This window comes from Triplophysa dalaica, chromosome 15 (genome assembly GCF_015846415.1).
Source record: "Triplophysa dalaica isolate WHDGS20190420 chromosome 15, ASM1584641v1, whole genome shotgun sequence".
NCBI lineage: Eukaryota > Metazoa > Chordata > Actinopteri > Cypriniformes > Nemacheilidae > Triplophysa > Triplophysa dalaica.
Window position 1 is genome coordinate 9704493 of NC_079556.1, and position 22236 is coordinate 9726728.

Here is a 22236-nt window from a genome sequence, read left to right on the forward strand (position 1 = left end):
GTGGAGATCAGAAAAAGTGGATTTGCTGCTGATTGCTTATAAATTAATTAATTCTGAATTTTGTTTATTCTCATTTCTGCAAAAAAGCAGCATTGCCAAAATACTGTGCATTTTTCTTCAAATCAAAAATTATTTTAAAAGTATGTTTTTTAATTATAGTAGTCTCCTCAATGTTCTGTAAGAGCAGATAACTAGGAAGATTTACACTTGAAATGTGAGGTCGCACTGGCAGCGCATCGGCGCTCGTAGAGGAGGGACTACATGCATCATTCTGCACAACATCCTCATCCACCAGCATTGAACATCGGATTTTACGGTGACTTCACATGAACCGAGACATCAAACAGGTAATATTGCCGACCAGTATTAATACTGAAAATAGATGCATTTAATGTTTTGATCGCTTTCGTGTTTTTAAATCAGACTGTATCTAACCAAAATCTTCGGGAAGGATTAACATGTTTTTATTAACTGGGTTACGTCCGCGTAATGCCGATGAGTTCAATCTGAATCAGTCGGCTAGGATCCTCCATATGTTGGCGTTCTCTCTCACTTTGTATATTTACTTTAATGTAACGTGTAAACGCGAGATGTCACAAATCCCTTTAGTCCGTGTTGTACCTCCTCTGATGACTACTATGGATTTAATTATTGCAGAATCCTGGCGGTGTGTTCATGAAAAACAGATCCCAGTGGCTGTGTCGTGAAGCCTTGCGGGCTGCCTACCTAGACAGCATGTTTGGACATCAAATCCATGCAGTAAAAATTCATAAAGATGAGTGCATTAATGATGCCAATAAATGTAACACGCCCAAATGCTGTATAGGTAGACTGCTTTTCCTGAAATGATACACGAGACAGAAATTCAGCGCATGTGTTATTGCGTGGTTGGCTCCGCATCTTGTGTTTACACTATGTTATGAGGTTAAAAACCGCAAACCCTCTATTAGGTTGTTATTTCATGTATCAAGCTAACAGGTGCATAGGATAATTGTTATGAGCCTACTGTGCATGTGAAAAAGAGGTCGATAGATTTTGGCCGTGAGGCAGGGAGGGGGGGCACTGACAAGTGATGCTGTCAGTATGCTGCTGTGCTGTATGCTTCATTCATCAGTAAATTGTCACTAATTCTATAGAGCAGTCAGGTAACCTGCAAATGTCTGTGCTTCATGTAACATCCACATCAGCCAAGCAAATACAACTAACGCAATATCAATTTTTATCAAGCCAGTTCAGGTAGAAATAGTTCTGCACGTCACTTTTACTCTGGATATTTATATTATATAATTTCCAACACACTATAGCCTATTTAAAAAATCCCACTTGTCACATTTTCAAAAGTTGAAAGTGGTCAGATATGTTTTTGTGGGTTTGTTATATGTAGATTAAAGGAAAGGTCTCAATCTCAAAATCAAAATTGTTTTACTTTTCACCCACATGACGTTCAACGTGTCTTAAGACCTCCTGGCGTGACATCCGAGAGATTTCCAGGCCTCCTCATAGACATCATGGTTATAGTTTGTCCACAAAAGTATACTAAAGACATCGTTAAATTGGTCCATCCCCTTCGTGGCTGAAGAGAATACTTTATATGCGAAAATGTACCAAAATAACGACTTTAAACCATATATTCTCCTCTGTCTTGTCACCCCAGCGGGCACCTCGATGTCAATTTGACGTCAAATTTCAGACAAGATTTGATCAAGATGGTGCACCACATCATTTCAAATTCAAATCATACATTAAATTCTTCAAGGTTTTTAATGAGGTGAAAATATGAGGTTTATCCCATGCTGAAATTGGTTAATGTAAGTATAGCCCAATATGTTTGACATTGAAATGACGTCAAATCAACGTTGCATTATAGGCATTCATTTGATGTTGTATTGACATCATATTGACATCAATGTAAATCCAGTTGAAATAGCATTTTTCTTCTAACTGGCCCCTCAAAATGCATCTATTTGTCACATCTTTTGAAGCAGTTGTTGGATTTGTACATGAAAGTGGACTGCTGTAACTTCTGTGGTAAAAAACACTTTTTTTAAAAGTATGTAAATACTCATGCTGAAATAAAAGGAAACAGTGATTGTTAAATTTTACAAGAAAATATACTGATTTGCCAATAATACATTCAGATGTAATTACAATTTAAAATATTAAAAACAAAAGCAGCATTTTTGCTGTAACCCCACATAAAGTATTATGTATCCTTATTTTTGTTATTTATAGTGATATTATATTACTGTAAAATTAGAAAAACATTGCTGTAATTGAAAATACTCATAAAATTGTAATACCTTATAATGTATGTACCATTTTTACAGTATTACAACTTCATGTTCATTTTAGTCAAAAAACTCTTATAACTTTTTTATTATTTTTTATAAATTTTTATTTTTCCTTAATTTTTATTAATAATCATTAATTAATCATTAATTTTATTATGAAAAATGTTGGGCCTACAATGCCCATTCATTCTCTGTATTTTAATGCCCATTTATTATCTGTCTTATGTATTTCTTAATACCACCTGTAGACGGCGCCATGGCCTATTTCACATTTCCGGGTTTCTCAGCAGCTGAAGTTAGTGAATGGACTACAACAATTAATTTATTTTTTGTGTGAAATTTGATGCAAATGTAGTATAACATATTATTTTATACATACACGTAAAAATATAAAATTTATAAAAATATTTGGAGGATTTACTACGTTGACCGTTGAAACGTACGTCATCACGTCTTGCGTAGAGGCCAGTGTTTGCTATGCGGTCGAAGCATTGGAGAAGGTTGTCGCTTTTTATCAGGTGAGTAATAAACATCTCATGAAATAAAAAATACGATATATATTGGGTAACTTTGAAAACCTAGAAGATTGTGTTTTGATGAAATATATGACTTGGCGATATATTAGAATCTGGTGAGTTGAAATATCCCGCCAGAAGTACCGTGAAGATTTCTGAGGTAATGTTAATGTGCGATCCATTAAGCGTGTAACGTTGAGTTAACGATTTAGAAATGTCAGTGAGTAATGTTAGTTTTGCAATTAATATTCGGATAAAATAAAAATGCCCTCATTTGAATCTCTTTACCGATGCTATGCGACAAAGCGAAACACCCATAATTATAATTCATAATTTGATACACACTGATGAAGTGTTCTAAAATGTCCTGGTAGATGGTCCACTGTGTCAAGCAGGACCAGCCCACACTACTAAAGGTACCAAAAGCTGGTTCAATGACAATTTGTGTTACTGTGCTCAAAGGAAAACTTCTCAGCTGTTCTGGTCACTTAGTTGTATTGTTCAACAATCTTAACAATCATTGAATACTGATATGGTTGTCTTTTTTTTTCAGAATTCTTACAAACAAATTGATGTCAACAATGAATATGGATGGCTCAGGAATGAAGAAGGCCTTTGGAAAACACGGCTATGTCGTGTTATAATAGGTACTACATTACTTTTCTTGTATGATTAGAGGATGTAGTGTCTATCAACATATGCTACATTTTAAGTAAATTAAACATGTAATGCTTAAATTACAATCTTATCTTAGTAAACTGACACATTTAAAACATTTAACAACTCTTAAATATTTGCAAGTAGTGCACATTTCTAAATTTAACAGATACTTATTTAAACCTGGGAACATCTTAGTGTTAATAAACATTTAAGAGCAGCAACTTGCATTAACTTCTATGTACAAGTGATGGTTGCTGAAAAATGTTAGGTATATTTTAATGTCTTAAAAGGTGTGCTAATTGTGGTTTCATCTTCATTTAGGTGCACTACAGCAGTCCAAACCTTCATTATCAGAGGCTGAAATAAAAAAATACAGCTAAAAAATCTCCGGTCTGCTCCCGATAGATGTGGGGGTATGGGACGACAAAAGGGGAAATCGGCGATTGATGTGTGTTCAGATTCTGAATAAGTAGGCCTTAAGCCAATTGTTTATCAAAATTATTTTTGTTCATTTGGGATATGATCTGGGAAAACCCATCACATGGTGAAATAAAAAATACTGGTTTTAGTATCATATGAAAGCTATTAAGCCCTTTCCAAAACTGTTTTTATTTAATTTACAAATTGTTTTTATGGAGTGGGTGGTCTAGTGGGTTAAACCACTGAACTGGTAAATCAAAAGGTTGCTGGTTCTATCCTAGTAGCCACCACCAGTGTGTCCTTGAGCAAGACACTTTACTCCCCGTTGCTCCAGGGGGATTGTCCCTGTAATAAGTGCACTGTAAGTCGCTTTGGATAAAAGCATCTGCTAAATAACTACACGTAAATGTAAATGTTTTTAACAAATGGAAAGGGCTTGAGAGCTTTCATATGATATCAAAACCTGTAATATGTACAATTTTGTCATGTGATGGCTTTTTCCAGATCACTTAATATTTATATATCAATTTAAATGTTAATATTTAATTAAAAAGTAATTCAAGGAGGATTTTATATTTATTAGTGGTTTAAGAACATTTTAAATTTCTGGAATTGTAGCTGATTGTATTTAATAAAACATGTCTTACATTAAGTACTGTTGTTTCATTATTTATTGGTCTAGAATAGGACATCAATTTGTTAAAAAATGTAAAAGAAATTGCTAATCAAATTAACGTCAAAACTTGATGTCAATTTGATGTCAAATTTTGACATCGATTTGATTTGCATTTTTGACCAATTCTTTGATGCCGATGTTTGACGTCAATTTGATGTCTATTTAACATCAATTGCCCACTGGGACGTCTTTGGTGCGCGTTCACGAGAGCACCTCGACGCATGCGGTCGGGGAAAAAGTATAAGGCTGTGTCTGAAAGCGCTCCCTATCTCCTGTATAGTACACTATATCGTGTTCCCCCATTTTGTAGTGCAGTACGAAGCCTAAGTGAACTACTTAACCCCTTCACTCTTTTTTTATCCACAATGCACTCTGATTTTGAGTGTACATTCGAAGCACGCGACGACCACTTGGTTACAATCAGATGGAGAAGCGTGACCGTTAATTCCACGAATGCACGTTTATACACTTGTGTTTGTTCTTGTTGGCAGTTATTTTCGTGTTTTTGAGATTAAACAGATTAAATGAATGTTATAGAGAGTGGTGCTTTATTTTAAATATTTTACATAATTGTATAAAACGTTAAAGTAAATAAACGTGGCAAACAGTTGTTTTTTTCTCTTTATTAAAAAACTTATACAAAAACGTGACAATTAAACTGAAAATGATCTTCACCATTTTATTAAGCAATCCACAAAGCCACACAGGTGTAAAATAACCGTTATGTCGAATGTCCGCAACAGTACTGTCAGACGCAGGTTATATTACATCAGTGTCTAAAACGTTCACTCATTTTCAATCACTTCCCCATATAACGTTAGGGGACTCAAATATATTTTGCTATATAGGCAATAGTGAAGGAGTGAGTAAAGGAACGGTTTCGGACACTTCCTCAAAAGTCGTTCCTCAATATCGAAATCATCAGACATTTTGGGAAGATCAGCTTATTTAGGCTACAGCGTGTATCCAGTGTTGCCAACTGTTTTCAATGGAAAGTAGCTAAGGCCTGCCCGAAAAGTCACTAAATGTCGCCAGATGACGCCACACGCTAATTTGCAAATCAGCGTTTAATAAATTATTTTTGTGTTTCTGTTGCCAGACAACAAAACTACATAATAGTGAGTGAACTGGACTCCTTAAAACTATACAACAGCAGCGATTTTCATCGAACAGCTCAAATCCGTCAGTGTTCATGTTAACACATCCATAGTCATGGCGTTTAATCACTTTTCGTAATCATAAATGCTCAAATAGGGTCAATAAGGGATCAGTTCTTGGAAACACTGTTTGTAGCCCACAGAATAGACAGAGAGGCGGCACTGGGAAGGCAAAAACTCGCTCTGGCAGAACAGTTTTTGAAAAATAAGTCGCTACAGGGTCTGGAAAGTAACTAAATATGGCGACAAAGTCACCAAGTTGGCAACACTGCGTCTGCCCCCGCCGAATGCGCATGCGTCGAAGTTATCTCGTGAAAACGCATCATTGACTGACAGAGGAGAATAGATCGATTAAAGTCGTTATTTTGTTTGTTTTCGCACATAAAGTATTCTCGTTGCTTCAAAAAAAATCAATCGAGCCACTATGAACGGATGGACCAATTTAACGATGTCTTTAGTACTATTCTGGACCTTGACAGCAACTATAACCATTGTCTGTGAGGAGGGATGGAAATCTCTCGGATATCACCTGAATATCTTTAGTTGTTTTTCGAAGAGGCCGGGGGGTCTTAAAACATGTTGAATGTCATGTGGGTGAGTTAAAAATAAGACAACTTTGATTTTGAGATGAACTTTCCCTTTAACTTTTCTAAAATTTTCCATCTTTACAGAGATGGAACCAAAGCTTTTTAGGACTTGGAAAGCGCATATTAAATCCTATTATCACTATGAATAAACATGCAGAAAATGGATTTAGTAATATTAGCATATCTCACAGATGCATTTTCCTGAAGGTTATGCATTATGTGTAACAATTGTGTGACTTTAACCTTGTTTCTGCTATAGAGAGCACAGCAGGCAAGATTAAAGCAACAAGCGCTTAAATGGAGATTATTTCTTACTTATGCAGTAATTAATATAAGTACTTATGCACAGAACTCTAATCTGAACCTTTAAGATGTTGGTATACACTTTAAGTTTAAGACCCTTGGCTCACATGGTCAGGAGGTCACTCTAAATGAAATAGCAGATCAGAGATTTTAAAGTCTTACTGGAATCTGATTTATTTGCAGTTTCAGAGAGTTCAAAGGAACAAATAAGATCCACACAAAATGGGCCACAAAAGATCAAATAGATTAACTGTCCAGTTTCAGAGAGTTCACAATATTTCATAATCTTATACAACAGAAAGGTTTTCTCTGAAGGTTCATGAGTAACATATGCATCTGACCTTTCCACTGAAGTTATTATATTTTAGGTTTCCCATCAATGTTATCTAATTTTACGACATTCAATTTTACGTGTCCAGTGATTTTGTTCCAAATTGGTTTGTTTCTAGCTATTCAATGATTGTGAATTTTCTTTCTACAATGGTTTAGGAGTTTATTTGCATGTTGTGGTAAACAAAGCTTTTTATTGTACATGAACATTTACATTTATTCTGCATAAACATAATCTCTCTCACACTTTAAAATAAAAAAGGCAATAACATTGTACAGAGAGGTCACACTGCAGAATCAGCTTTCTGTGTGCTGGTCAGCATCTCTCAATGCGAAGCAATTCAATTTGGCCCCTGTGTTTGAAAACAGCGTTCGGGTACTTTGAACAGTAGCTTTATCTCATGCCTGTGTTTACTAGCATTCCTAAAAAAATCCATAAGAAAACTGCTCAGAACATTTGTCAGCTAACAAAGATGTACATAAGATTAGCAGATTGCACTAGTAGAATATGTTCAGAATAATTTAAAGCAGTTTTTAAAGGTCATACAGTGTGTGTAATGTGCTAAGACAACTTGAAAACCTTTCCCTGAAATGTACTGGTTTGTTTGCAGTGATGCCATTGTAAGCTTTGCTCACGAGTTTGAAATTGAAGTAATTTACTAAAAGGTTAAGGCTATGATGATTAAGTTTTGGAATTTATTTAAAACATTTTGCAAGGACTACAAAATAAACAATGAATTTACAGAGACTAATAAGAGGCAACATTCTGGTTGAAGATCAAAAGTAGACTATTGAAGCCTACTTGATGTGAAAGCTATAAAATCACTTCATGTTTTATATTCATAGGTTCTGGCTGATGCATGACATATAGCTTGCTGCTTCTAGTAGAAAAGTGTCCTTTATCTTCCGTGAGAATGAAAAAGCAATTTTATCCCCCAGTATTTTTTTATTCAAACTGTTTGAGCACCGACACTATGCATTCCGTTTCTATATGTGTGATCTGCACTGCATAGCAGGATTTCTCAAGGTCAGAGAATGTCTTATTGACAATCAGATCAGGTTTTGGAGCTTGAGAAGCAGGTTGTTTTATGTAGCGTGTCAGTGCCCGCCGTTGGATCTCAATGGAAGTATTTTAATGCCATAAGTCTGTTGAATTACCACTTAACAGTGCTTGAATTTTTCGATACTGCAATTCAATATGGTTGTATAGTTAAGCTTTGAATATTTAAAATTGAAACATTTCACGCACAATTTCAACGTTAGAAATAATAAAAAATTGCATAAAAAATTCTACTTGTTTTAAAATACAACCTTTAATTTTCGACAGACAATTTTCAGTCCATATTATTTTGGTTTAAAAATTCACTTCCACAAATTCAGTGGTTCAAATTCGGCTTGAAATTCAAAGTTTCGCATCCGGATTTCCCAGGAGAAAGCAATAGAGCCCCCCTGCCGATACATGATCTCTAGCTGCTTCGTGATCTCTTCACCAGCAGGTGGTGCAAGTCGGTTCTGACGAAGACCAAAGCAAGAAATGCAGAGACTTTTTATATGTTGATCGAACTGTCCACTCATCCGCACGTTTAAGTTAATTTATTTGTTCTCATAGATCTCTTCATATGCATCATCAAAAATACATTTATTGACACTTGTACTGGCTGCTTAACTTACCATTATCAGCCCTGAAACGGACATGAACAAAAACGGACATGAATTCAACGTGGCCTGGAATCAATGGACTAGTCACACATTTATAATATTCATTTAATTATTGAAATTTCCTACCCGGTCTCCTAGTTCGCCTATCAACAGTACGAGTTTATGTTTGTATTTGGCATGCTATTTATACACTAAGCATCTTTACTTTTCCTTGCATATGATAAATCTTGCTATTAAAGGGTTCATATGGCGCGAACATGTGTTTTTCTGTGTCTTTGATGTGTTATAAATTGGCCATGCATGTATTAGACACGGAAAATTGCAAAAATTAAAGTGTCGGGAATAAAAGACGCATTCTGTCTAAAAGAGAATCCTCAAACAGACCTGCCTGAAACGCCTCGTAACCACACCCCCACAAATCTACGTCAGTTCGTGGTATGAGTTGACTAAGACCGTCCAAATGAATACATAAGTAAGGTGGGCGTACATGTCAGTACAATTGTGTTGGAACCTGATGTTCCAAATATGGTATGAAGCGTTACATTTCTGTCACACGCTTGCCGTATTCAACCAGTCACTACGCACCAGTTAAATGGCCAATCATAGCACACCTCACTTTTCAGAGAAATTAGCTTTTTTAAAAGTCTGCGCTTTTCAGAGAGGCAGGGGAAAGATTTGATGCACGGTATGAAAATACATCGTTTTTTAACCTTAAATCGTGTATAGACATTGCATTGCAAAACACAATCCAGAATATTCGTTTCAGCCATCGTCATATGATGACATATTATCAGTGTTGGGTGTAACTAGTTACTAAGTAATTAGTTACTGTATTTTAATTACTTTTCCCTTGAAAAGTAAAGTAAGGGATTACTCATATGTTTTTTTACTGTAATTTAATTACAGTTACTTTTGATGTACTTAAACTAAATACTTTGTGAAATATGTGCGTATGCAATAGTGTAATTGACATCAAAATTCAAAGTCTTACTTTAAAATCTGTGCTCACATTTGTAATACTTTGGTCAGTTAATAATATTATTTATTTGAATGAATTAAATAAGCCGTTTCATGTCTATCCTTGAATCACTTAACTAATCAAGGTCGATGTAGGATATAGAAAGTAATTAGTAATGAGTAACTAAATACTTTTTGGATAGAGTAATTTGGACAGTAATCTAATTAGACTATTGAATATGTAATGAGTAACTAGTAATTAATTACTTTTTCAGAGTAACTTACCCAACACTGCATATTATGTAGCATATAGATTATTAAACTTAATCGTAAAATGTTGTTTTATATGTAATTTTAGTATGGGGTAAGCATCACTTAAATTAAACCATAGCCTTATATAAAAGTATTCAAAGCGCCAAACAGCAATATCAACAGATCTAGTATACTGTATGTTGCCAGTGAGCGCTCATTGTTTTCTGATCAGTAGTTAAATATATCTTTTCACTGCTCAGCCATGTAAGACTTGCATTGAGGTGTGTGTTAGAGGTCCTTATTGGTCCACTCCTAGCAGTTTCAGGTCTAAAACTTTGACAAATGCCTTGGGCACGGGTCGATTTCGTTATGGCATCGGGTCTCCGGTAGCCTAATTTAAAATGAATGTGCTTTAACCAAATCTCCCCAAAAAGACACAAATTAAATCAACCTTATGGTATATAAGACAAAACTGGGTTAATAGAGTGAGTTTGTGAAATTTTAGCATTTCATGAACAGACAGCAACTGCTAGCGGTACTTTGACGTGGTTTAGACATACTCTCATGTTCGTGTGAGGCACATTATTCGGAACTAAAGCACTCAGAATGCAACAAAAGTTTTTATCTTTGTGCTTAGAAAACCATCGTACAGCTGTTCTTGCTCGGCTGCAGGGTGTACATGACGTTTTCGGTCCAGTCGGGTTCTAAAAAAAGTGATGTATATTTTATCTGGCCTGTACTTGGCTAAAAGATTTCGTTTTCTGTCCCGTATTATCAAAATAAAAATCGATGAACGTCGCAGAAGAGTCGCAATTTAAAACAAGATCATGTGATGAAAATAAAAAGAAAGCTTAAATTGATACTATAATAAACAATACAAACAGATGCACATGGGAGAGTCCGTGTTAAAATTAGAGTGGTAAGCTGATTGAGATCACAGTTATTTGACCGCTATAAACACAATGAATGTCCTCTAAATGCTGATGATGCATAAGATTTATGTGAACATGATGTGCTGAATGAAAAAATAACTCAATTCGTTCAAGCCAGAGCAGGAGGGCAATCAGAGTCTGAGCATAATAGGCCTATGTCTGTCTATGCAGACTGCGGTGCAAGCATAAGTAAAATTTCTGAAAATGTAGATGATGCATACGAAGAGATCCATGAAAACATTAAATTCATTTCATTAGAGATAGTAGAGTAGAGATCATGCATCGCCGGATTCAGTGCTCTATTGCTTGTCCTGGGATTCGAGGATGTGAAACTTTGAATTTCAAGCTGAAATTGAACCAGTGAATTCGTGGAAGTAAATTTTTAAACAAAAATAATATGGACAGAAAATTGTCCGTCGAAAATTGAGTTGATTCAGTGATATTGTGTGTGAAATGTTTCAGTTTGAAATATTCACCGGTTAACTATACAACCGTATTAAACATTTTGAGATAAAATAAAACATTGAAAATGCAATAATGATAATTCAACATGCTCTTTGCTTCAAAGGATAAAGGCATTAAAATACTTCCATACATCTTCCTGGGACCCGCTGTTTATTTAGTGTATGTTTCTTTTTCATGAAAGATTAGTTAACAGACTAGAATTTTTGTCTCCTGAAGGTAGACTATGGAAAATAATGGAGAGTGGTTATATGTTTTGTACAAAATAAATAAAAACGTTAAAAAATATTTGTACAATTAATTTACCTTCTCATCAAATTGACATTACACTGATGTGATTTTGTCTGACAGCTTTCTTGATTTGATTTGCGTTCACGTCACCTGAGCAGGGCCCTGACATGACCCAGTTTTTTTTTCAGATTAAAAGTCTTGTACAAGCCATAAAGTTTACTACACTCGACTAATAAAGGTCCACAATCCCGTAGAAGCTATTCTCCTCACAGGTATTTTTCAGGTGACAGATCACTGAACTGTCTCCTTTTCATTCCCCAAATTTGCCTCTGTCGACATATTTTACACATTTTATGAGATTTTCTTCTTTTCCAAATGCATCTCTGTTCTTTGCAGGTAGTGGCTGTCTAAGGATAGCCCATCCAGACAGGAAAATGAAAAGAACTGCACTCATATATTATTGAAGGGCAGAAGTGCCTTCACAGATATCATGACACTTGAAGACCTTCTGGAGAAGTATAATAATTAATCCCATCTTTCATTCCTGAAAGCTATGGATTAAGAACTTGCCTCAAGTGAGACATTCACATTTGTGAGTATACCTGTGTTTAAGCTTGCCTTGCATTAAACTTTAATCATTTTTTAAGAATCTTTTAAAATCAGAAATTGCTTTGCTGGTATGATCCGCCTTCAAAAAGTCACATGGGATCAAGAGTGGCAGAGACAGGTTATATGCCCACTCTGTGGGGTAGAGGGGTGGAATATAGAGAATATGTATAGGAAGTGTGTTAAAGGAATAGTTCACCCAAAAATGCTCCCCATTGACTTGACCACAGTATTTTTTTGTGGACCATTTTTGGGTGAACTTTTCCTTTAATAAAAACTCAAGTAGAAGAAGGGAATCCTTTTTCAATGATTGTATGAAAGATGTTAGCTATTAGTTAAATAGGTGACATTGAGAAACACGTCTAACCAAATCTATAACCTAGTTGTTTTTTCATATGAGTTGTGCGTCATATGATGGAAATGATCATTTGTAAGATCCATATTATTATGTTTAATAAATATTGCCTTTAGATGTAAATGGTGCTTTTTAGGGCAAAACACAGCTCTTGTCCTACTTTAAAGTTCCTCAGCTGCTGCCGGTTATGTGTGGTAGATGATCTCCAGAGAATCTCACTATCTGATCTGTTAATTGAAATTATTTTTAGATTTTTTCACGTAGAGGAAGGATTGTCACTGAATGGTGTGAAAAGAAGTTTGATCACTTTAATGTAGGTTAAATCAGTCTCTTTAAGAGCTTTGGCGAATTTGAATAAATATCAGTTCTCAGATTTCTTAAATTTTGTTAATACTTAATTGTGATTAGTTGTACATTTTCAATGTATTGTTTTTGAATTTCAATTGTATTGTATTTGATACTTGATTTCAGTTCTATTTGATTGATACTTTGCAAATAAGGTAATTTGCCAGTTCTTTAATCTAACTCAACGTTTTCATGTGGCTGTTTGTTTCCTCTCCTCACATGTAGCCATGATGGTCCTGTTTCTAGTTTCAGCAGCTTTCATTACAAACAGTTCCTCTCATGGAAATCTGACCACAGGTATATGTCCTCAAGATTTCTTTATATCTTACTTAGAAGAGTGATAAACTCTGCAGAATCTGCAGAACGGTCTTTAGATTTCCACAGAAATGCTAAACCTGTCATTCACAGAGTTTCACAAATCCCAACCCCCCCCCCCCGAACACACGTTTAATCCCCACACTTAACACTGGATTAAAGCTAAAGTAGTGTGAAATCTCAAAACAAAACTAGATACAAGTAATTGAAAGTGACATTTATTCGCCCTTGTCATCTCAAACCTGTATTACTTTCTTTTTACCACTGAACACAAAATTATGTATTTTAAAGAATTTTGTTAACTGGCACCCATTGATTTGCATTGGTTTTGTGTCCATAAAACAGAAAGTGAATGGGTGCCAGCGCTGTTCGAATGCTAACATTCTTCAAAATATTTTCTTTTGTGTTCTGCGGAAGAAGAAAAGATTAAGGTTTGAATTGACAAGAGATTAAGTAAATAATGACAGATTTTCCTTTCTGGGTGAACTATCACTTTAACTCAGGATGAAATATAAACATTGTGAAGCACAGAACAAGATAACCCAGAATCACATTTGACCAGGGATAAATTTAGAGGCCTGTGGAGAAACTTATATCACTTCATTGTGTTGCTGTTCAGAGTCTCCAGCTTCTCAGGGCTCACATGTCTTAGCCTCAGGACTCATCACCTCTGTCCTCCTCATCATCTTTCTTCTCTTCGTCGCCTACGTTCTGAGGTAAGAAACACGCATGCACACACACACTATTCACTTACACACACAATAATTACAAATACAATGACTCTCCATAGGCGTAATCACTTTTATACTGTACAAACTGTATATTCTCTCTCCTACCCCTGAAACCTAACCATCACTATTTAGTATGTTTTTAAGCCATTTGGTTTATGAGGACACAGGAAGTGTCCCGTAAATCATGTTTATGTTGTTATACACGTCATTCTACACATTTGTGTCCTCGTAATCCATATATAAAAGTACACACACACACACGCGCACGCACACACACACACACGCGCACGCACACACACACACACACACACGCACACACACACACACCTATGCAAAACGAAGAGTAGAAAAAGTTTTAATGCATAATACAATTTATACTGCTTTATACTTTTAGTGGAAGCAGCTTTGAAAATGTTTAGCTGTCTTTGCATATTTAGGGGATTGTTAGTTTTGTTTAAACACACACTTCACCTTTAAGGGGAAGGGCAAGAGGGAGTGTGTGTGTGTGTTTATGACCCTGTGTTGGTGCTCCAGCAGCAGCTGCATGTGTAGTGAATGTGAAAGCAGTTGTGATGGTGTGTTAGCGAGTCATTCACTCCCAGCTGCTCTGAGGAATCAGACACACAAACAATCTCCCATGAGAAAGAACTTTAGATTTTGGTGTGTATTTTAAACAATTATTAATTAATGTTTTTTTCTTCTCTTTGAATAACTTTCATATCCCCAAATATCTCAGGCTTAGAGAACAAAGGAAGGACCTTGTCGCCTCAGTTGACAAGAAGTCGCCAAATGGCTTTTTGGAAGATCAAGGTAAGTTTCTTGCCGTTTTGTCTATTTTTACGGACCATATCTTTTTAACAGACGAGGTGCAGGAATATGTCTTATTAATTATCTATTATGATATGTCTTATCTTAATTATGAGAATATGTCTTTCTGTGTCAACACATACTTGTCTCTCTTAGAACAAACGGTGGTACTTCTCCCCAGATCACCTTCTCCATCGAAGCGTTATTTCCCCATCCCGCTTGACTCCCTGGAGGAAGAGTTTCGTCTACGCTTGGCAGACGATGGCAAACTCTTCAGAGAGGAATTTAACGTAGGAGCTTAGACAAACATAAATCTTCTCTATTCTCCACATGGTCACTAGCTCGGTTTTGATATCTTATACTCTTGAATAGCTTTTTTTTCTTCTGCTGGTCTTTTGTAGTCTTTGCCTTGCGGTTTTGGCTGTGGAACCTTTGAAGAGGCAAGCAGAGAGGAGAACAGAGAAAAGAACAGATATCCCAATATTCTGCCCTGTAAATATTCCACACTCTCTTTCTCACACACACACTGACTTGCAAACACTTTAGAACACTTTTTTTTTAAAGAATTTTTTTCTGCGGAACAGAAGTTTGTAGGATGCTGTAGATATTCAGCCTTTTTCTGTGAACTGTCCTTTTAAGACCACTAAGATTTTTTGATTTATTACTAAAAATCATTTGTAAAGGATTTGGAGGGGGTAAAATGTATTAGTAATATGTTCATTTGAATTCACAGATGATCACTCCAGAGTGCTGCTGTCACACATAGATGGATATATGGGCTCAGATTATATAAATGCTTCCTACATAGATGTGAGTACTTCTGCGATCTTTTCAAAAGCTTGAATAGGAATTTGTTCAATTTCTGCTTTTATAGCGTTTACCCTGTTCAGTACACTAAAATGTATTATAGAAAAAAATGCTATAGAATACTTGCACCATTTAATCAGAACTGTCCGAATTAATGACTGAGAATGACTGAGCTCCTTTGATCCTAATGTGATGTTATTTCATATTTCTTTTTCCAATAGGGTCACAGAGAAAAGAGCAAATTTATTGCAGCTCAAGGTACATATAAAAATCCATAGTTGTTTTTTTTCGACTCCTATATGAAAAGAAAGATGAACTAGCTGATATTTTATGTAATCTCTATCTATTGTACGTTTTATCACTGCTTGCACTGACAGGTCCGAAACCAGAGACAGTGGGGGATTTTTGGAGGATGGTTTGGGAACAGAAATCTGCTACTATAGTCATGTTGACCAACACAAGAGAGAGAAAAGAGGCAAGAGTAGACATCATTAGGTCACACTAGGAACATGTACAGTGAAAAATATTTTATTAGAATTATTTGCCCTGCAGGAAAAGTGCTATCAGTACTGGCCTGAGCAGGGCTGCAGGATCTACGGCTGTGTGAGGGTGACAACGGAAGATGTCACAGTGCTGGTGGACTACACAATCCGGAAGTTCTGTTTACAGCATGTGAGTTGCTCCGTCTTAAACATTACAACATCAGTCATGAAATGCTCTTTATATCATACTTATGTTTTGTTTGCTATTGTAGAATTAATCGTGCTATTTCTCAACTGACAATGTTCTTTAGAAAGGGCCTATGTTGACATCTTGGGATTGTCTGGTTTTATAGCACGCTGCTGATGGCTACAGGCCTCCGAGACTGGTTACTCAGCTGCATTTCACCAGTTGGCCTGATTTTGGTGTTCCACTGTCACCTATTGGCATGCTCAAGTTTCTCAAGAAAGTTAAGAGTGTGAACCCGGCCCATGCTGGACCCATCATAGTGCACTGCAGGTACGACTTCTACTTCTCGGAATACAACCCTAAAATATGGACGCTGGGTTCACACCAAATGCGAACAATCGCGTTCCACGCCTTTTATCACTCGCCGAGAAAGTTTGATCTGACAAGTATTTTCAAACTTTGCGGAAGACGAGTTTGACGTTCGTTCGAGGCAGTCGCGCCGCCCGATTCACACCGCCTGCTGCGAGTTCGTGTCTATAAGTGTCTTTGCATTGACATTTTATGTAATTTTTTTGCCCCAAGCGCTTAATTCGGGTTTGGTGTAACACAGTGTATGGTTCAATGTTGGTTTTACTCTGGCAAATGTCAAAATGTGTCAGATTTACAGAAGTTATTAAATTATAAGTATATTGTGGATAATATAAATGTAAATCACCAGTTAAAGGTCCAATGTGTAATTTTTGGAGGATCTATTGACAGAAATGCAATAATATACATAGCCATGTCTATAGTGAAGCGGTATGTTTTTATTACCTTAAAATGGATCTATTTCTATCTACATACATCGCATAGAATTCGCCATTTGTTGCTTCCACAGCCGCCCTAAGCAGAAAAACTGATCTACAGAACGTCTCTTGTAAATACATTATCTTCTTTGGCAAAAAAAAAACGGAAAACGTGACGACATCCCTGCCCTGTGACAGCCACCATAGTGCTTTGAAAGAGGGGGGGAGGGGTGGATTGAGCTTTTGGTTGCAATGTGCAACCTCGCCGCTAGATGCTGCTAAATTTCATACACAGGACCTTTAACAACTATTGGAACTTTAAGTTATCATCTTATGTAGATGTATTGTGTGTATTTAATACAGTACATTTACATTCAGGCATAGACACTTTAACAAAACGTAGACGACTAAGTATGCATTTTCCTCGGGATTGAAACCAATGACCTTAGTGTTGCTAGTACCATGCTCTACTAGAATAAACTACAGGAACTGTTGTAATGCTAATCGACTAAAATACTGAGCCAACACAATAAATAGATTATATTATATAATGTATTATATCAATTAGATGTGTATATAATATACAGACTTCTTGATTAATCTTGAAATGAAGATTAATCAAACCAGACAATTTTTCATTAACACACAAGAGGTAGCTGATGTGCAGAATTCTATAAATGGACATTTGAGAATCCCGGCGAGTTCAGCATCATTTAGGGCACTACTTATTTAATTACAACAAGCCCTCTGAAATGCTTAATGTGCAGGAACAACACCCAAAACAGATGTCCTGAAAGCTTTTTGTGTGCACAGCTCAGCTGTTTTGGTATGACAGCCCCCTCATGTGGGATTGTTCTCAGCCTTGGCCAGAAAGACAAACTCTCCCACATTCAAGCTGTGATGTTATTCAATGATACTTATCAGGAATAAGACTTTTTCTCGCTCTATACAATGTGTACTTAGTGTTAAAGAACAATCCTGGGTTTCATTTGCAGATCAGGGGTGACACGAGGTTTTTCAAGGTGATCGAAGTAGGCACACATGATTCTGTGAAAGTGAGAAATGCATACAGTACATATAAGAAAATGACACTGCAGTTAATAATATTATACAGTTGATACAATGCTAGAAGGGTTTTATTATAAAATTCTTCCCATGTTTGATTTAATTGAAGTGATTAGTTAGCCCAACATAGGAGATACAAACAGAAAGCCCCTGCAGTTTTATCCTCATTATTCCAATATCCTTCCTGGCCTACTTCACATTTCACAATTAACGTTCTCTTTATTCTTATCTGTGTAGTGCTGGAGTTGGCAGGACTGGGACGTTTGTCATGATTGATGCCATGATGGATATGATGCACGCTGAAGGAAGGGTGGATGTCTTTGGCTTTGTGTCTAGAATAAGAAAGCAGCGATGTCAGCTCATTCAGACCGATGTAAAGACCATAATGCAGCGTTCTTTTACAGATCTTGGAGTCATCAGTTTAAAAGCGAGGAGCTGCTGAATTTTCTCTCTCTTGCCCACAGATGCAGTATTCATTTATTTACCAGGCACTTTTGGAGCATTATCTTTATGGCGACACGGAGTTAGACGTCGCATCGCTTGAGGGCCACCTACACAAACTACACAACACACACGCTCACATGGACCGTGTTGGTCTGGAGGAGGAATTCAGAGTAAGAAACACTTTCCTATCAATCGATAAATTCGGTCAGCATGTTAAAGCTGTAGAGATCTTTTGAGGTTATGAGTTGTTTTAAAAGATCATGAATGAGAATAATGTTGTTTTGTCTGGAATCTCTGTAGAAGCTGACCAATGTCCGCATTATGAAGGAGAACATGAGAACCGGAAATCTGCCTGCCAACATGAGGAAAAATAGAGTTTTACAGATTATCCCATGTGAGAAAATATATGTATTATCTTTCTCTCTCCCTCTCGCATTAATTTATTTTGAAAGTTGGATCTCACTGTATAGTTTTTGCAATATGCCATGTCAGACCTGTAATGCATCACTATTTGCTAAAACATTTATCTTCTGTATTTTATCACCAGATGATTTCAACAGGGTAATATTATCCATGAAAAGAGGACAGGAATTTACAGACTACATTAATGCGTCTTTTATAGATGTAAGTATTTCTTTAATGATAAAGGGCTTATGTACAGTACAGCCAGCCAGTTGTTATCACATAATAAACCCTGACAGGTTGATCTTGTATCTATCAGATGGGATTTATTTATTTATTTTCTAAAATTATTTATTTTATTAAACTGTTCTGGTCAAAATGACTTAAAATGAGTACCGAAAGAGTCTGTGTTAATAGTTTAAGGAGTTGTTATTGGGGAATAACATATTTCGGAATCTCCTGACTGTCCAATCAGAATCAAGTATTCCATATTAACAATCAATAGTACATTAGATAGTCAATATTACCTAACATTCATTCAGTTGTTGCTTTTCCTTACAGAAGGCAGTGTAAAAGATCAGTACTGTATATGTGTTATCTGTGCAGGGTTACAGGCAGAAGGATTACTTCATAGCAACTCAGGCACCTTTGGCTCATACAGTGCAGGACTTCTGGCGTATGGTGTGGGAGTGGAAGTGCCACTCTATTGTCATGCTGACTGAGCTAAAGGAGAGAGAGCAGGTCAGTCGCCATATATGTCTTTTTATATTCATATGTATTTGACAAAATGAATAACTTATGTATTACAATATAGGGTATATTAAACTGATGCTTCTCACATGCATTACTCTCATTATAGGAAAAATGTGTACGTTACTGGCCAGCAGAGGGCAGTGTATCATTTGGAGAGTATGTGCTGGAGCTGAAAAGAGATGTGCTGTGTGAGACTTTCAGCATCCGAGACATGCTGCTGTCTTATGCACCAGTGAGTTTAATGTGATGTGGATTTTAGCTTCAGGTATCTTTCAATTTTTGCTGGTCAAATCTGAGGCCAAATTGTGCTTTTTGCAGGAGAAACAGACTCGTCTCATCAGACAATTCCACTTCCATGGCTGGCCAGAGATTGGAATTCCAGCCGATGGAAAGGGAATGATTGACATTATTGCTGCAGTGCAAAAGCAACAGCAGCAATCTGGAAATAACCCTATAGTGGTGCATTGCAGGTACACACTCTCACAGTCATACATGCATATAATGAAGCCTAAAGAGAATCTGCTGACGTTTCCCTAACAATTAAAACATTGTACAATGTGTTATACTAACCTCTACATTCCTGTTGGTAGCTCAAAGCATTATCAAATATTTAAATTGTATTAACACTTTGCATTTAATTTGACTCTGAATACTGATTGGAAGAACCACGCACAAAGCCCACATAAAGGCACATCAGTGCCTGCACATTCTAGAATAATAAAAAGTTGCCATGTTGCTCGGCAACCACAAACCTTTAACATCAGCACTTGCAGTGCTGCTTGATAGAACTTATGGGGCAGATTCTGTGTGGCCCTGCTTACAATTTTATTTGCTTATTACATTCATGTTAAGACAAAAAAGGATCAAGCTATAATGAAAAAAAACTCTTCCTGTGACAATAGTGCTGGCGCTGGTCGGACCGGAACCTTCATCGCCCTCAGCAACATTCTGGAGCGAGTCAAAGCCGAAGGTTTACTGGATGTATTTCAGACTGTGAAGAGTTTACGCACTCAGAGGCCACATATGGTCCAAACTGTGGTATGGACAAAACACATATGTTTACACAGTACTTATTAATGCTTAAATATTAGGGTATATATTGCTAACAAACCTTTTGAAGACAAAATTTACCCACAGTATATATAATATCGCATCGTTGTGTGATTTTTATACATTTTTATTTTCTTCTTCTCAGGAACAGTATGACTTCTGCTACAGAGTGGTTCAAGATTTCGTCGACATCTACTCTGACTATGCTAATTTCAAATGAGTGCATCTTATCATCACACATTAATATTATATTTAAACTGAAAGACAATATTACTGTGGCTTAGTAACACTCCATGCACTTGACATTTCCTTTTTTTTGTTATTTACATGCGGTAAGGTCATATGTGGGATGTAATATCCAGTGGCTTAACCATGTCAAGTCTTTTGTATTACATTTTTGTTACTTTTTGGCCGATTTTTTGAAGCATATTTCATTTAAAAATTATCACTCATCACATGAATTTCTGTTTTTGAATAAGTGTTATGCATTCCATGTTCAGTGTTCCATCTATTTAGCTGCTGCTTGCCTCCCAAAACCCTTTGCATGATGATTTGTGTAAACTACTGTACTAAAAACAAATAGGATGCTTCCAAATTTGAATTCTAGAATGATTTTGGTCTCATCACGCTGATTTGAATCTGCCCTGTAAGTTATTTGTACGATTTATATACTTTTCACCTGACTCTTGTGTAATGACTGATCTCAACCACATAACAAACCTTAACTTGGCTTTTAAGTGTTTGCAATAATGCACATTTATACTTTTCAAGCTGAGCAACCAGTCAAGATAAGGTTGTGACAGATATTCAGTTTGAGATCTTTCAGGTTCCTATTTTTACTTTATGTCTGGCTCACAATAAACACAATATCTATGAACATGATTAAGTAAATATGTTTAAAGAATTGTCAGGTAGCATTGTGCTTTATTTGGTAACAATAATCATTTTTAAAGACATAGTTATGGTTATCATATGTAATATGACAGAATTTGTTGACAGCATTTAGCCAACAATAAAGTAAAGTTAATAGATAAAAAGAGAAAGTTGGATAATTGCTAATTATAAAGAAACAATGTTTTCATTTCGATAAACATTTAGTAATATCCACACAAAGACCTTAAAAGTGGTTTCTGTCTGCTTGTTTATACTATATATGATCAGAGATAAAAGAAAGTTTGAACTACCACAGCAGTATACTCCTACAACAGGGGGATACATTGTGAGGAAGTGAAATATGAGAACAAATGCCTTAATCCCTTCATTCTGGATAACACCATTTTCTGCAATAAATGTTTCAGTCAAACTTGTCTCATCTGTTTTATTTGTGATTTTATTTTGACGTTGTGCACACTTTGAGTCTTAAGCATACAAGCATACTTAAGTACATATCTGAACTTCCACAAAAGAGAATAAAGAAAATGTTTCAATATTAATCTTAAAAACTGCAAAACTAGCAGTATTAAATAAGAAAAAGTAACATTTAGCAGTTCATTCTATCGATTTGCAACACGCTACTTAGTACTTAGTAGACTAAGCTTCACAGTTCTCTGGATTCAGCAAAGCTACACAACAACAGATAGACCATTATTTAGGGATTTATAATTCTTGAAAATATATGTTTTTCTTTCATTTTTAATCCAAGCATCTAACAGCTTTGACATCGTTCACTA

The 22236-nt window shown here is 36.0% G+C and overlaps 1 protein-coding gene across 1 annotated transcript; it reads left to right on the plus strand.

Annotated features, from left to right (window-relative positions):
• Positions 1-326: 326 nt before the first annotated feature.
• On the plus strand, positions 327-21828 carry ptpreb (protein tyrosine phosphatase receptor type Eb). Its single transcript, XM_056768314.1, has 22 exons — positions 327-347; positions 11621-11704; positions 11829-12024; positions 12964-13035; positions 13673-13769; positions 14521-14594; positions 14748-14881; positions 14993-15083; positions 15325-15401; positions 15620-15656; positions 15776-15873; positions 15951-16070; positions 16234-16397; positions 18155-18290; positions 18382-18531; positions 18662-18755; positions 18909-18985; positions 19370-19504; positions 19623-19748; positions 19835-19986; positions 20419-20554; positions 20712-21828. The coding sequence occupies exons 4-22, from the start codon at positions 12966-12968 to the stop codon at positions 20784-20786; spliced, it is 2043 nt and encodes a 680-aa protein (XP_056624292.1). The 5' UTR covers positions 327-347; positions 11621-11704; positions 11829-12024; positions 12964-12965; the 3' UTR covers positions 20787-21828.
• Positions 21829-22236: the final 408 nt, after the last annotated feature.